Raw genomic sequence first — 16905 nt, forward strand, 5'->3', positions numbered from 1 at the left:
TAGCCTTAACACACGCCTCGATTGTCATTTCGGGGTGCATGTAGCTCGACACCCAGGGTCTTAGTAAGGAAGCGGATGGGTGATGGGGCTGTGGAAGCAGGAGGGGCCACAGAAGCAGCTGCACCCTCATGTTTTCTTGGGGAGCCCCGCCTCTGGTGACAGCACCGCCTCCATGCTTGCCCAGGAAGGCCTGGCTGAAGGCAACCCTGTCACAGCCCTAGGGGCTGAGCCATAGCTGCCCGAGCTCTATATGCAAAAATATCCCACCCGGGGGAGAGGGGAAAGGATGTTGTGACCTCTCCCTCTGAAATGGCAAAAACAGAGAGGAGGGAGAGGGAGAAATGGACAGGGCGACACAGGAGGGAAAGGGTAAAGGGTACAGGACAGGCAGGTGTCACTTGGTGGAGTAGGGGGGAATTGGGGCCTTGCTGGTCTTCCTTTGGGGGGAGGACAATGTCTTCACCAGGCAGCCAGCACTGCCTGGCACACAGGAATCGGCACCATCCCTTTTCACCAGGCAGCACCAGCTACTGAACGTAGACACCAGCGAAGCGACGGGGTTGGGGTAGGGTTGCGGCAAGATCTTAAATGAACGCACACGCCCCTTATCCCTAAGTCTCTACAAATGTCTTCTCTCCACCCCCCCATAAAGCACGAGGTTGTCTTCTGCCCCCTCCAAACAAATGTCCATACAGCGACCTCAGGTGTTAGGTAAAGCCTCCTGGCCTCCCTGTCCTGCAGTACCTCCTCTCCCTCTCTCTCCTCCAAGACTTCATGCTTCAGGCCCTGCAGCTGCAGCAAAAACACCAGCAATGAGGTTTTACACGCTTTTAGTGTCCTCTGGGCAGCAGCAAAACAGGAAATAAAGAAGTTCTGAGGTGCCCGAGGCAAAAGGCAGTAAGCAGCAAAATCTCAGCAGTAACTCGTGGCTCCTTCCAGCTTCAGGCACAGCACAAAGCAACAGCTCCCACCCAGGCAGCAACAAGGTGCACCTGAGCCCAATCAGGAAGAGCTACTTTTATTCAGTATCATTCACCAGTAAATGAAAACATTAAACATGCTTTTCCTGGGTGGCATTTTTTGAGCTCTGTCACATACAACTGAGGAACCCAGACTCAATTCCTTCACAGCAGTGCCCTGTGCACTATTGGTTTGAAGTGTAAGTAGCACTGGATGGCTGTGATTCAAATGCTGCACGGCCTAGACACAGGTGTTAAACACCTGTACATACTGTTCACTTTTGCTGATAAACTCCCAAGAATGTCTCCCTGCCTATGGCTCCTTGTTCTGATGAGCAGGGTTTCTGTCACTCAGATGTGAAACCTTTCTGCACAAGATAAAGGCAGGTGTCTTGAGTCCAGGGCCTCTTCCCCGTGCTTTTTGCAGCCTTCAGACCAAAGTGACAGTCCAGTCTCATATTCCCTGAACACATTAGTGATGCCTGCATATCGACGGTGCTTGTCATTGCTGCCAGAATGTTGTGGGCAGCGTCATAAAGTACCGTCATTCTCTCTGTGTGCTCTCAGCACCTTTAGGGTGGGGCTGGCCCCCATCTCTTCAGCATCTGTGACCAACGATGCTGTGCTCCTGAAGGGGTCAGATTCTGTAGGCAAAGGATCAGATGCTTTTGAAGTTTCATGGCTGTGTCTCTATGATATGTCCCTGATCACAAGAGTGCAAGCAAGCTACCCTCGACCAGACAGCAGTCAGACATTCTCAGAGGCTATGTGAAGACCTATGGAGTGCCCTCACTGCATTTCGTCATCATTCTCCTGCAATCGCACAACTATGAGGGCCTCCACTGCAACTCCATGACAGGGGCATTATCACAGAGTATTTGTGCTGCCATAAGCAAGACTGGAGTCAAACGTTCACAGATGCGATGTGAGGATCTTATAGTGTCTTCTCACCGCATGTTGTCAAAATCCTCCTTAAATCTATCACCTGCCTCATCTGGCCAGCATGAAGGCCTCATCCCTGTCATCGCCGCTTGCGAGGACCTCCTCACCGCTCATCCCCATTGGCATCTTCCACAGCGTAGGAGACCTCTAGCTCCTCCATCTCCTCTCCCCATTGCAGCACCAGGTTGTAAAGGGCACAGCAGACAACGACAATGTGTGATACCTTCTGTGGGTTATATTGCAGGGCTCCACCAGGCCGGTCCAGGCCCTGGAACCTCATTTTCAGCCTTCCAATGGTTTGCTCCACTAAGATGCAAGTTGCAGCATGAGCCCCGTTATACCTTTGTTCTGCTGCAATCTGAGGCCACCACAGGAGTGTCATCAGCCACATCCTCTGCAGGTAGCCCTTGTCCCCAAGGACCCATCCCTGCAGTTTCTGTGGACCCTGGAAAACATCAGGGATCTGTGACTAAATGATGATGTAGGAGTTGTGGACAGTCCCTGGAAATAGTGCACAGACCTGCAGGATCCACACCAGCTGCACATTCAGAGAATGGAATCCCTTGCGGTTGACACAGTTGACCGAGTGTTGCCATGGAGATCTGAGTGCCACATGAGTATAGTCGATGGCACCCTGTGCCTGCGGGAAACCTGAGATCTGGGCAAATCCAATTGCTTTTGCATGCTAATTGTCCTGGTCCCGGGTGAATTGCACAAAGTTGTGCGCCCTCACGAAGATGGCATCCATGACCTCATGGATGCATTTGTGGGTGGAGGTTTGTAACATCCCACAGAGGTCACCTGTGGAGTCCTGAAAGGTGCCACTGCCATTGAAATTGAGAGCTATGGTCACGTTCACAGCCACTGGCAATAGATGACCTCCACGTCCCCGTGGCACCAAATCCTGCAGTAGCTTGCAGATGTGACCGACTAGTTCCCGAGACTGGTTCTTGGTCATCTGCAGAAATGAAAGGCAGTGTCTATAGACTCTGGGTTTGGCTAGGCGCTGGTCAGCGACGGCTTGCTGAGGCTCTTCTGCGGCGTGTGCAGGAGCCCCAGCCACACCTTCTTCCAGAGGGTGCTGCTCCTCCCTCTGTGCAGCCTGGTGCCTCAGTCGCTCTCTTCTCAGTCATCTCTGCTCTCTGTATGCCATGAGGCACACAGCTAGGTCACCAGGCTTCATGCTCCTGATGTACTCCTCCTGCAGGATGGAAGAGAGAGATGCGTGGGTTAGCATGGATGTACTAAGAACCTGCCTTGGTTAAGTTTGAAGGCCCCTTCACGCATCCCAGAGAGTGCTGGTCACCACTTGGATGGCTAGAGATTAGTGCACTGCGTAGCTGCCTGAAACCCCACCCTCCTCCGCACCATTCCACCCAATGGGCAACCTTGCCCATTGGACTGCATGCTGTGCTCTCAGCTTGGACACAGGCATTCCCCTAACCCAAGCTACGTGGCTGCACTGTTAGCTTGAACCATGGGGGAGACTGATCCAAAACGGGATGATAACATTGCAAGGGGCTGTGAGCCCTTCCACAGTGACTGCTCCATGGTGAGCTTTAGCAAGGAGATTGCACAATGTGCCCAGTCGTCCAACTGTTCTGCAGTCCACTAAAATGCTGTATTAATCAAAACACAGCCACTCCTATTAAAAAGGGATATATTATATTTTAAAAATATATTATATTAAAACAAATTCTAAAATGCTACCTAATTGCACTGGCTCATGGCAGATTTGTGTGATATGCAAATGAGTGCAGAAACCAGAGGGGGGAAAAAAAAACCTTCCCAAACTGAGTGCAATTTGCACCTGAATCACCAATTGCACCTAAGGCAACTCTACCAGCATAGAGTTAAGCTAATTTAAATATATATCACACTGCTGCTACAAGACTCGAGTCTTCGGATTTAGAATGTGTCTATCTATGATGCAACAGTACTAAATCAGCCCTTTCCAAATCTTTAGTCTGACAAATTTTAAACAGGGTAAACCAACAAATAAACATAAGCTCAAAAAGATCTAAGTTGCCAGGGTTTTAAAGACTGAATTGCCAGCAGCTGTCGGCTAGACAATGTGAGAGGATAAATTCAAGCTTAGTGTTCATAACAGCTTCTGTTATGAAGGAAAAGACTAATCAAGTAGAATGAGGTAGAAAAATGGTAGGAATAATTGATAGCAATTTCAGACAGGCAACACAAGTACGATGAGCTGAATCGGTCTCTCTCAGTGCTATACGATTTTATGATCTAATTTCAGGCCTGACAATTGCATTAGAGGTGTTGCCACCAATGCTCCAAATCCATTGTGCAATGTCAACCTGGAGATTACAGAGTGCTAGCAGCCTAGGGAAATAATCAGTCCTTTTTGTATTGGTTTGTATGGTATAAATGGGATGGAACAGTAATCACATTAACAGGACCAGGACATCTTGGGAGCACTGATCTAGCAACAAGCCCACTTAGATTTTATACTCAAGCAATCTTAATTAGACAACTGAAAATGATCCAAGATTTTGTTTTTATACAACACACTTTCCTGTCAACTTGATTTCATCAACTCACCCTCCCAAAAAAATTTGCATTTTATCAAATTCCAAGTCCAATCTGACTTGTTCTATGCAGCAATCAAAAAAACTGGCATGAGGTTGTAGATGTGTTCAATCTAATATTGAATGCTCAGAGTATGGTTTGTTATTCCATACAGGTTACAACCCCAGGGGGGTGCAAATGGTGAAGGGACACAGAATATTAGGTCATTAGTGCAACATGCTGTAGAGAATGGCACTGACAATTCCAATTTTGACTGATCCATCCTGGGGAGGGATCAACAGAAGTCTTGACTTCTCTAAAGGAAGAAAAACTCCAGGCTCCTCAGACATTTTCATACACAGTGCTGGAAGCAAAGCATCATTGGTAAAGCAAACACAGTTTGATTCAATGATGTTGATCTGTGTTCAAACAACTTCCAAAGTTTCCTGAAGGCCAGAGACAAGTCTTCGCATCCAACCATCTGGAGGGTAAATGCCCAACTGCTTTTAACACCTAGCAGTGGAGCTAAATTCAAAGCAAAAATAACAGAATCTTGGATATCGCTCAATCAATTCAGGCCAGTTCTTGCCCTGAACTGGGTGCAGGGCATGATGGGGAACATTGGAAAATTATTAGATTCACTGTTTGATAATTCTTGATAATTTTCATTTGCAAATAATGTGATCCTTGCTCAACAGCAACAGTAAACCCAAGGATGGAAATGTGAACTGAATACTTTAGCTCACTCAGAACATGCAAAGTGGTAGGATTAAATTCTCAAGTGCACCAAGAAGTTCATTTGTCGGTCCATTTTTTTCCCCAATAGTATCCTGGCTGACTGCCATTCTTGAGCTAAGTTGCAACGAATCCAAAAAATAAAACGAGTTTAAAAAAACTCTACTTACTATTTAAAAATGTTACTGAGAAAGTTTGCCGGGAGTCCCCAGAAGCAGCTATATCAAATATTTTAGGCAAAATATTCATTTATGTATAGCATCACATGCCCCTCTTCAAATGGCATGACTCTATCAGGAAGTCATTGTTAAGATAAGTCAAAATATCTCAAGTTATTCAAGTAAAAATAATGCTTCAGAATCATGACTGATAGAAGGCACCTGAACAAATATTGCACCTTCTGTGGAGTTCTCTTGACGCATGGATGAAAATAGAAAAGGATAGCAGTAGTAAAAAAAACCTTTGTTACTGTAAAAGTGGATTTTTATTTGTGTTTACATTATTCTTCACGTTCCAGACTCAGTTTTCAGGGCACCTAACAAGTCTAATAGTTAAAAATCATAAAACATGCTATTTATGACAAAAGGAATAAATAAAGACAATATTTTAGAAACAGCTAGGAAAAGGAAGTGTAAATGCAGAAACTTAAGTTATAATTTATTTTCATTCCACATTTTAAAACAAATTTATACGTACATATCTTGAATGCATGATACAAACCAAAAAAAACTGCATGGGACATGTTACCATGCACTTAGTTGACTCCCATAAATCAAAGTAAAATATAATAAATATTGTATCGCACAGTCAGACAAATCCGGTTTCTTTTTCAAGTACCAAAAGAACTTAAAACTCACAATATGCACTGTACCGACAGGAGCATAAATAAAATTAGTCGATGTATTGCACATCTAGCAGACAAGCAAGGATTCATCATCACTGGCTTCACCCTTCAGTGTTGCTTCTAGGCACTCTTCAGGTATCTGGGCTGTATGAACCATTCCACAGTGCTCACAAGGCCCATCTCTATTATTAGACTGTTCTCTGTGAGGAGTTGAAATATAATGTTGTCTAGTTCCCTGTACCCTATTGGTGCCAGGCTCAGTTACTGGTCTGCAACGGTCCCTCGAATCCATATCTGATGCTGCCTCAGAAATGGGAATTAACAATTCAACATCATCATCATCATCTCTTCCACGCACTCCATTATCAAGCTGTCGCAAGGGACTCTGGTTCTGACCTGAATTGTATCTCCCAATAGAAAACCGCACCCAGCGCAAACTCTGAGTTACCCTGCTCAGTGCACTGCTCAACTGCTGTCTTGCTGGACTAATGCTTGGCTGCTCTGTGCTTCTCGATTGTGACGGAACTATTTCAGTAGCAACATTAGTGTGGCAGCCAGCGGAAATTCCTGTTGCTCCTACAACAGCTTCTACTGCAGAGGTTGGTGCAGATTTTTGAGGTAGAGGGGCTGCTACACCACCAACTGCACCTGGCATATCTCTCTGCTCACCATCTCTATCTGCTTCATCAGAGTCGAGTGCCTGAAGACTTCTGTGCAGACTGCTCCTTTCTGTTTCCCTTGTAACATTCTGTTCACCAGCTGCATCACCTCCATCTGTTGACACAAGTGCCAGAGACCCTGAATTCCTGGATCTTGCAAAGCTAAAGACACGGTTCCATAGGTTAGATCGCCTACTGGATGTAGTGGATCGAAAAGAGGTTAATCCAAGCTGTGACCGTACTGCCAATCTGAGGTTTTCCAAAATAGATGCCTAAAACGTAATTGAAGAGAATTAGGTCCAGCAGCAAACCTCAAAAACTTTAGTTTAAATGGTTTCACATCACACCTTTCAGAATCCTCAAGGAATTTCTTATACCAAAAATTACAATAAAAAACAATTTTGCAAACAATGTACCAGAATGTAGTCTTGGTACTGTGAGTGAAGGAAGAACATTAGATTATATGAAAAAATATTTATGAAAACAAGTCGGATGATCCCAAAACCTGTTTTTTTTAAATACAAGGTGCAGATTGGACTGTTATATACTTCCAGTACTTCCTGCCTTCTATGTATACACGCTGATTGACACAATTCATTGTTTTTTTAATCCAGCTTTCTGAGGTTGCATTTCAAAATATTAGAGCACTTCATACATTTGCCAAGCTGCTTTGAAAATTAAAATATAGTGTAGTTAAAAAAAAATTATGCAGAATTTAATAGAGAACAAAACAGATCCCAACTACACCAAGGTTTTCAGTGTGGTCATATTTTAGAACAGGGTTGAAAACTGACTTTCAATGCTGTGAGTTAATGTGGTGACAGTAATGATTATCACATGAAAAGCTTATATTTTCCTAGATTTGCAAAATTCTGATCCCTGCATTAAGCAATGCACATGTCACACAGCGGAAAATTACACAGTGTAAGTTACATAGTGGAGATGGCAGTCCACAAGCCATTGGTGTTACTTTATGAACTGAAGTCTTCAAAAGAAATACAGGCAAAATAGTCACAAAATATAATTAGTTTAAAACTACAATTTAAGTTTCCAGTTAGAGAACATGTAGAGGATGATGTAGCAGAAACCAGAAAGTCACTGGGAGTCGAACAGGCAAAACTCATGTGTTACGATGTGTTACAGATCACTCGGAGTCAGAGTTGCTATAGTAACATGCACTTTTACATGCATGTAGTGTGGAGTTATAGATAGTAATGGTAGAGGTTCCAACTTACTTTCCATCACATGGCTGACCAGGAATCTGCCCCGCTCAAAATGTATGTCATTGGCGTGTGTTAAAAGGATTTGCAGGCTGATAATCAACCTGTTTGGCTACATTATGAACACACCTCCCTTGGCTATCAAGTCCTGATTTGGGACTTGAAGGCATAGCTTCTGATTCAGAGGCAGGCACACTACCCACTGCAACACAAGACCTCCAAAAAACTCATGTAGGTGCATCTAAAAGCTGAAACATGCAAGGATGATTATTTGAGTCCAATTTTCAAATCCCTGAGCAATTCCCCTGATTGTTGAGGCAAACTGAACTATGAAGCTTTCACAAAAAAGCTATTAATCCTGAACAATGAACCAAACCCTTTGTTGAACAGCTGCACTGCAGATGGCATTAACTTATACTACACTACTATCTTCAGGTTTGATTTTGATAAATGCAATTTTACACCCATGAGACATTGTGAATAAAAGGACAAACATGAGTTTAAGCTAGTATTGTAATTGCCATATCTATAATTAATAGGGAAAAGAAAAACACTTAGAAATATTCACATATCAAAGAGCAATGTGTGCTGCACTGGGAACTCCTGCATTAATTGATTGTAAATGTTAAAGCTAATTTGGGTCATTTCAAAACTAATATGATGAATTTATATCATTGTAATTATTGGTTATTATCTATTTGTAAAGCTGAAATTTACAGGTAGTGTTTTTTCTACAAGTTCTACATTTTCTGTACTTTCTAAAATAATTTGCTGCATCTGAGCAGCATGCTATTTTAAATCAAATGCTCTTGCTATATGTGCACGCCTTTTAAAAATATCTTCTTTCTTTCCTTTCTTTGGTTCAGTTGCCTGGCACACTATGCTAGACTTTTTTTCTGCTATACCATGCAAAATTAACACTAGAAGGGTTGTGAGCCCCACCATCACATTCCAAACTCTACCAGAGCAGCAGTATTTTTTTTTCCCTCCTCTGTCCCAAGGATACAGTCTCTTAAAATTTGTTTACTGTGGTGCATTTAAATGATGCAGGGAGCAGGACATAGGAACCTTCCCAATTTCCACACCGCTACTAATGGCGACACCAGGAATCCCCGAGAGAGAGGTGGCAGCAGACCATGGAACAGCAGTGCAAAAGATGGAAGGGGTCTAAGCAAAGAAAACTTCACCTTGTCCTTGAAGGTCTGCACTCATTGATAACCCTAACTTTTAAATAATCAAAAGGGTCAGGTGGCAGAGCATTTGCTCCATTAACTTATGTTCTGCTGCATCGGGTGTCCTGCACTTTTGCTCGGTTACAGCTAGAGGGTCTTTCAATGATCATGATCCTGCGCTGCGAATGAAATGATCACAATGCAGGAAATGCTTCTCCAATGGGGGGAGAAAAATCCAGCCAAATTGTCCAGCTTCACTCTGATCCTAGGCAGTGCTTCTTTCTAATAGATTTCAGGCAGGTGTACATAGCTAATATGGAACCACACAATCCACATCTCGGTCAAGCTTCAATCTGCTGAAATTGATAATTCACCATATGGTCATGGCTTATACACACCCAGAGTTTTGTCTTCTGTAGCTGTGTGCGTTAGCAGTACAGTTATGTGCAGCATTAACAAACCTGTCATGATTGAATTCTTCAGTGCAAAACACCCAGAGAGCAAATACTAATCTTGATTAAATTGAACTAAAAAGCTCAATTTCTCAGTGACACTCATTTTCTCAATTTGACACATCATTCTAAATAATTAACAGCTCCAGCTGACATCCTGATCTAATACAATTAATCTATTACAAGAATTGAACTTTATTACATTTTAAGGATTGGTTAATCCTCTTGCACTTGCTAATCACAACATCTGAAAAGAAAATTTCCTATTGTCCATTAAAATTATTGAATGATGTGCAGCCTTCCATTTCAAAATGTCCTGAAAATTCCTATGTCATACAATCTGTGGGAAAACCCATAACAAAGGTGGCAAAATTTAACCTTGGTAAGTTTTTGAACTTTAAAAGTCATGTAAGTGTCAGTGGTCAACCAACAGTAATTAATATACAGATTAGTAGTTAAATCAAAAATGGTTGACTGCTTGCAGTTGAATACTCTGTCCACTATCATAGAATAATAGGATTTTACAGCTTAGGACGATGATATTCCATTGCTTTGAATGAGATATCCAATTATTCCTACTTTCAAGCACTTTTCCAGCAGCTCTCAAAATTTTCTTCCCTTCAAATATTTATCCAATTCCCCTTTGAAAGTTACTATTGCACCTGCTTCCTCCAACCTTTGTGCAGTGCATTTCAAATCATGATAACTTGCTGCATAAAAACATGTGTCTCATCTCACCATTTTCTTTTGCCAATTAGCTTCAATACATGGCCTCTGGAAACAGTTTCTCCTTATTTACTCTATCAAAACCCTTCATGATTTTAAACGCCTCTACTAAATCTCCCCTTCATCTTCCCAGCTCCAAGGAGAACAATTCTAGCTTTTCCAGTCTCACCACATAACTGAAGTTCCTCATCCATGGTATCATTCAAAGAAATCACCTCTGCATCATCTCCAAGACCTTGAAATATCCTTCCTAAAATGTGATGCCTAGAATTGGGTGAACTGAGGTTTAACACAGGGTCAACATAAACCAACCCAACCATCCCCCAGTTCTTGAGATTTTCTTGAGGGCCATTTTTGGGTTTCAGGGGCAACTTTTTGATTTTCAGAAACTCCTTTTTCATTTGCACATGAGTTCAGGATACCATTCTTCCTTAGTTTTTTTGGTATTTTCTCTCAAATTTGGATTCTAAATACAATTCCCAATTTACAATAATAAACTAAGATCACATTCATCTCAAATTCCAACTATTTGATGCAATGAAACAGAAATCAGAGGGCGAAAGGGAAAGAGCATGGATGTAAATGTACAGAAAATGTTCAATAAGGATTAGGATTCAATGTTGTAATCTAATCAAGAACTTCAATTATAAGCCAACTGAACTTCAGTGACAATCTGGATGAGTGTTTCCTCACCGTGCAGGATAAATAACATCTTACAATTCTGGTTTATGTCAACTTTTTAGAAATATCAGTTCAAAGTACCAAACAGAATTTAATAAAACAGGCACGATAATACCCTACCACTGCTCTCCACAACTGGGATGGGAGGGGCACACAGAAACACACACATGAGTCTGGGCTACTGCCCACCAGTGCCAGCCACTCTCAGGATGTAAACCCACCTCAGCTGAAATCAGATCCAGATGCAGTTATAGGCATATCTCACAGGGCCCGGAGCCAGAGCCAAGTGAGCCTCTGCCAACAGGGGAATAAGTGTAGGATGCTCCTCTATGCCTTTGTTACCTCTGGCCTGACTATTCGATGCACTCCTGGCTTCTCTTGTACCCTCCATAAACTGAGGTCATCCCATGTCCTCACCTACTTCAAGTCCCATTCACATATGCTCGCTGAACTACACTGGCTCCCAGTTAAGGAATGCCTCGATTATAAAATTCCCATTCATATTTTTAAATCCTTCTATGGCCTTGCCCTTCCCTATCTCTGTAATCTCCTCCAGCCCCACAGCTCTCCTACATATCTACACTCCTTTAATTCTAGCCTCTTGAATACTTCCAATTTTAATTGTTCCATCATTGGTAGTTGCATCCTCACTACCAAGATCCTCAGCTCTGGGATTCCCTCTCTAAATCTCTCCTTCTCTCTACCTTTCTTTTCTCCTATAAGGCGCTCCTTTTGGACCAGGATTTTCGTCATTTGTCCCAGTATCTTCAATTGGGCTTGATGTCAAATTTTGCTTTGTGACACTCCTGTGAGGCACCTTTATTACACTATAAGGTTCTATATAAGTATAAACTGCTTTCATTGCTGAAATCCTCATCTATTGCCTTTGCTACATCTAGATTCAACTATTTCAATGTTTTCCTGGCCAGCCTCTGTAAACCTGTGCTCATCCAAAACTCTACTATCTATATCCTAACTGCACCAAGACCTGTTCACCCATCACCCTGTACTTATTGACCAACACAATCCATCAATGCCTTGATTTTAAAATCCTCATCCTTATTTTCAAATCCCACCTTGGCCTTGCCTCTTCCTATCTCTAAAACTCCTTCTGCCCCATTACCTTGTGAACTCTCTGCACTCCTCCAATTCTGACCTCCTATGCAATTTTCATTACTCTATCATTGATAGCTGTGCCTTCAGCTGCCTAGGCCCTAAGTGCCTACATTATTAAATCAACATTTTACAGGATTATGACAGGTTTGGATAAGGTAGACAAAGAAAAGCTGTTCCCATTAGCTGACGGCACAAGGGCTAGGAGGCATAGATGTAAGAGATGCAAGGGACATGTGCGAAAGAACTTTCTTGTGCAGCAAGTGGTAATAACCTAGAACTTGCTTCCTATATGGTTGGTAGATGTGGAGACAATGAATGATTTCAAAAGGAAATTGGATGGGCACTGGAAGGAAATCAACTTGGAGAGCTATGGGGATAGAGCGAGGGAATGGAGCTGATGGATTGCTCTATAGAGCAGGCATGGGCGCGATGGGCTGAATGGTCTCCTTCTGTACCCTTAATGATTCTGTGACTTGGTTCCTTCCTAAACCTCGCCGTCTCTTTAACTTTCTGTCCTTCTTTAAGACCTTCAGGCGTTTTATTATGCAATTGCTAGTTGTTCTCTGCAAAGAACCATATAAGTAAATAAATTAGGTATGTTTTAAAGTCTGGGAATAAAATGAAATGTGTGTCAATTCTTTCAGCCCCCATCTGATCCCTTGGGAAGACCCTAACACAGCTTTCCAGCTCATTCTGTACCTCTGGTATCTTTTAGTATCTGCATGGTCCACAAGTTACTGAACATATGCCTTCAGAATTTTACTCATTCTCCATTCATCTTTGTATCTTTGTAATTGAACAGAACTGGAACTGACCATGACATTTCACAGTTCAACCAATCAACTTGTGCTCCATAGTTTCCTCCTAGAAGCAGTAATTTGAAAGTACAGACAGCCTCTGTGCTACTACCACACTCTCCAACCAAGCTATGAAACATTTTGAATTTTGGCCCCTAGTTCCCATTGACAAGCACATTGACTTTGTAATCCTCTTCCATCACCACAGAGCATGATTATTTCACTTCTCACAACCTCCCAATGTACAGCCCAAACTGAGCAGCTTTTGTCCCCCTGTCTCCCCACCACCCCACCAAAATGACCAATTCACCATGCCCACAACAATAGTGTTTCAGGCTTTGCTGCCTTCCTAGTGAGCTGACAAATAAATTGATCCAGGTCCCTTAACCCTCATTAAGGATCAGGAGCAATCTAGAGTACAAATAATTAATTGGAGGACGGACAATTTCAGTGGGATGAGAACAAATTTTGGCCCAGACTGGCAGGCAAAACTTAAAAGGAACAATGGGCTACCTTTGAAGAGGAGATAATTTGGATATGGTCGAGGTACATCACCACAAGGGGGCAAAAACAGAGCTTCCTGGATGATGAAAGAGATAGAGATTATGAAGCAGCAGAAAAAGGCTGTGTGTGACAGATGCCATGTTTATATTATACCTGATAACCTGGCTGAATATAGAAAGTTCAGAGGGGAACAAACAAATATGAGAAGAGTTTGACAGTTAACCTAAAAGAGAATCCAAAAGTTATTTATAGGCATATAAATAGTAAAAAGGTAGTAAGGGGAGGGGTTGGTTCAAAGGGGATCTACGCATGGAGGTAGAGGGCGCAAATGATGTAGTAAATGAATGCTTTGCCCCTGTCTTTACCAATGAAGAAAATACTGCCCAAGTCATAGTGAAAGAAGAGGTAAATGAGACATTGCTGGGGTAAAAATTTGTAATAGAAAGGCTGGCTGTACTTACAGTTGATAAGTAACCAGAATCAGATGAGATGCATCCAAAAATGCTGAAGGCAGTAAGGGAGAAAATTTCAGATGCACTGGCAATGATTTTCCAGTTCTCCCTAGTAATAGGGATGGTGCCAAAGCACTTGAGAATTGCAAATGTTACACCCCTGTTCAAAAAAAGGGTGTAAAGATAAACCCAACAACTATAGTCGAGTAAGTTTACCCTTGGTGGTGGAAAAGCTTTTAGAAACAATAATCCAGGACAAAATTAACAGTTATATGGACAATTGCAGGTTAATTAAGGAAGCCTTGCATGAATTTATTAAAGGCAAATCCAGTTTAACTAACTTGATTGAGTATTTTATGAGGTAATGGAGAGGGTTGATAAGGGTAATGCAGTTGATGTGGTATACATAATGCCACATAATAGGCTTGTCAGTAAATTTGAAGTCATGGAGCAAAAGGGACAGTGGCTGCATAGATACAAAATTGGCTGAGTAAGAGGAAACAGGGTAGTGGTGAATGGTTGTTTTTCAGACTGTATACAGTGGGGCTCCCCAGGGATCATTACTAAGACCTTTCTTGATCTATATTAATAGACCTAGACTTAGGGGTGCAGGCCACAATTTCAAAACTTGCAGATGACACAAAAGTTGGAAGCGTTGTGCACTGTGAGGAGGATAGTGATAAACTTAAAGAGGGCAAAGACAGGCTAGTTCAAATGGGTGGGCAAAAGACAGATGAAACGTAATGCAGAGAAGTGTGAAGTAATAAATTTGGTAGGAAGAATGAGGAGAAGCAATATAAAATAAAGGGTCCAGGAGCAGAGGGGCTTGGGGGTAAATGTGTACAAATCAATGAAGGTGGCAATTTGGGTTGATAAAATGTTTAAAAAAGGCATACGGGATCCTGGGCTTTAGAAGTAGAAGCATGAAGTACAAAAGCAAAGAAGTTCGGTAATCCTTTATAAAACAATGGTTGGGCCTCAACTGGACTTTAAGAAGGATTGAAGGCTTTAGAGAGGGTGCAGAAAAGATTAATGAAAATAGTTCCAGGGATGAAGGATCTCAGTTACGTGAATAGATGGGAGAAGCTCAGGCTGCTCTCCTTAGAGAAGGTTAAGAGAAGATTTGATAGAAATGGTCACAATCATGAGGAATTTAGACATAAATAGAGGGAAATTGTTTCCATTGGTGGAAGGGTCAAGAACCAGAGGACACTGATATAAAGGTCAGTGGAAAAATAACTATAGTGACATGTGGGAAAACTTTTTATGCAGTGAGTGGTTAGGATCTAGAATGCACTGAGAGTGTGGTAGATGCAGATTTCACATTGGCTTTCAAAGGAAATTGGATAAGAACCTGAAGAGAAAAAACATTTGCACAGCTAAGGGGAAAGGACTGGAGAGTGGAACTAGCTGATTTTCTCTTGCAGAGAGCTGTCATAGACATGATGGAGCCAAATGGCCTCCTCTGTGTTGTAACCATTCTATGGTTGTGTGAGTAGTGGGACTATCCCAGGAGCACTGACACTTTCTCAGCAGAGCATCAACACAGGCCCAGGAAACTGTTGCCTCACACCATCTTCGGAATACTAATCACCTAAACATCTCTACCCCTCCTCATTCGCTCTCTCCCTTGCTGTCCATGTTCCCCAATCATCCTCCTCCTCCCCACCCCATCCTTCTCTCTCATCTCCTTTTATTGTGGATGGGAGTTATGGAAACATTCTATTTCCCCCTCCTATCTCTCTCCTTTTCCCTTGCCTTTTTCTGGTTTTGAGTTTCCCCTCCACCGTTGGACCCTGCCTGCCTTATGTACATGATCTGAATGCCTTGTTGCTCAAAAGCCACAGGGGATTGACTAGAATTACAATAAAATTACTAACTGGGTTGCAGCATTCTATTCCAAATTTTCTTTTTAAAAATACCTTGTTGGCCTCCTCCCCTTCATTTCTCCTATTATAAACATGCCTATTTGTACTTCCAGTAGCTGCGCAATAATAAAGTCATACATTGGGCATGTAACATTAGTTAACTCAGATGTGTTTCTGCAAACACCAAAGCCAATGGTTTTGTTCTCCATGTCTCAAGTTTATTTTGATGAAAATTGGTGTGCCCTCAAACAACATTGTTCCCCAACTTGTGCATTTAGTAATTTTTTTTTGCAAAAATATACTTTATTCATAAATCTTCAAAAACATTCCGAACATTTTAAATCACCATTACAAAAATACAAACAGGTTCAACTTTTACAAACTGAAACACAAGGTGTATCAGAAAAAAACAATGAATATTTCAATCATTGGCAGACATACATTTTAATCTGTACAGACTGAGGGGCTCTTTACAGTTCCCAGCCCTCCAGTGCACTGTGGCAGAAAGGTCTTAGGCAGCGACCCTTCCCCATTGCGCCTTTGCGGCGGCTGCCCCAAGCTTAATTGTGTCCCTCAGCACGTAGTCCTGGACCTTGGAAAGTGCTAGTCTGCTACACTCGGTCGGGGACAACGCTTTGCGCTGGAAAACCAACAAGTTTCGGACAGACCAAAGAGCGTCTTTCACCGAGTTGATGATCCTCCAGCTGCAGTTGATGTTTGTCTCGGTGTGTGTCCCTGGGAACAGCCCGTAGAGCACAGAGTCCTCTGTCACAGAACTGCTCGGGATGAACCTCGACAGCAACCACTGCATCCCTCTCCAGACCTTCTTTGCAAAGGCACAATCTACAAGGAGGTGAACAACGGTCTCTTCCCCACCACAGCCTCCTCGAGGGCAACGTGCAGAGGGGGTGAGACTCCTGGCGTGTAGGAAGGATCTTACAGGGAGGGCCTTTCTCACCACCAGCCAAGCTACATCTTGGTGTTTGTTGGAAAGTTCTGGTGATGAGGCATTCTGCCAAATGACTTTGTCAGTCTGCTCAGGGAACCATCCCACAGGATCCACCCTCTCCTTTTCCCTCAGGGCCTTTAAGATGTTACGTGTCGACCACTGCCTGACGGACTTGTGGTCGAAGGTGTTTCTCTGCATAAATTTTCCCACGAGGGACAGGTGGTACGGCACGGTCCAACTACTTGGAGCGTTCCGCGGCATCGTGGCCAGACCCATCCTTTGCAACACCGGGGACAGGTA

At 42.8% G+C, this 16905-nt stretch overlaps 1 protein-coding gene across 1 annotated transcript in view; it reads right to left on the reverse strand.

The window, feature by feature from the left end:
* Positions 1–5630: 5630 nt before the first annotated feature.
* The window catches only part of lrp12 (low density lipoprotein receptor-related protein 12), a 59413-nt gene continuing 48138 nt past the window's right edge, over positions 5631–16905 (reverse strand). The window contains exon 7 of the mRNA XM_041190438.1: positions 5631–6940. Within this exon, the coding sequence (XP_041046372.1) occupies positions 6077–6940 (864 nt within the window). The 3' untranslated portion in view covers positions 5631–6076. The remainder of the gene's footprint in view (positions 6941–16905) is intronic.

The sequence above is a fragment of the Carcharodon carcharias genome, chromosome 6, assembly GCF_017639515.1.
Source record: "Carcharodon carcharias isolate sCarCar2 chromosome 6, sCarCar2.pri, whole genome shotgun sequence".
Lineage (NCBI taxonomy): Eukaryota > Metazoa > Chordata > Chondrichthyes > Lamniformes > Lamnidae > Carcharodon > Carcharodon carcharias.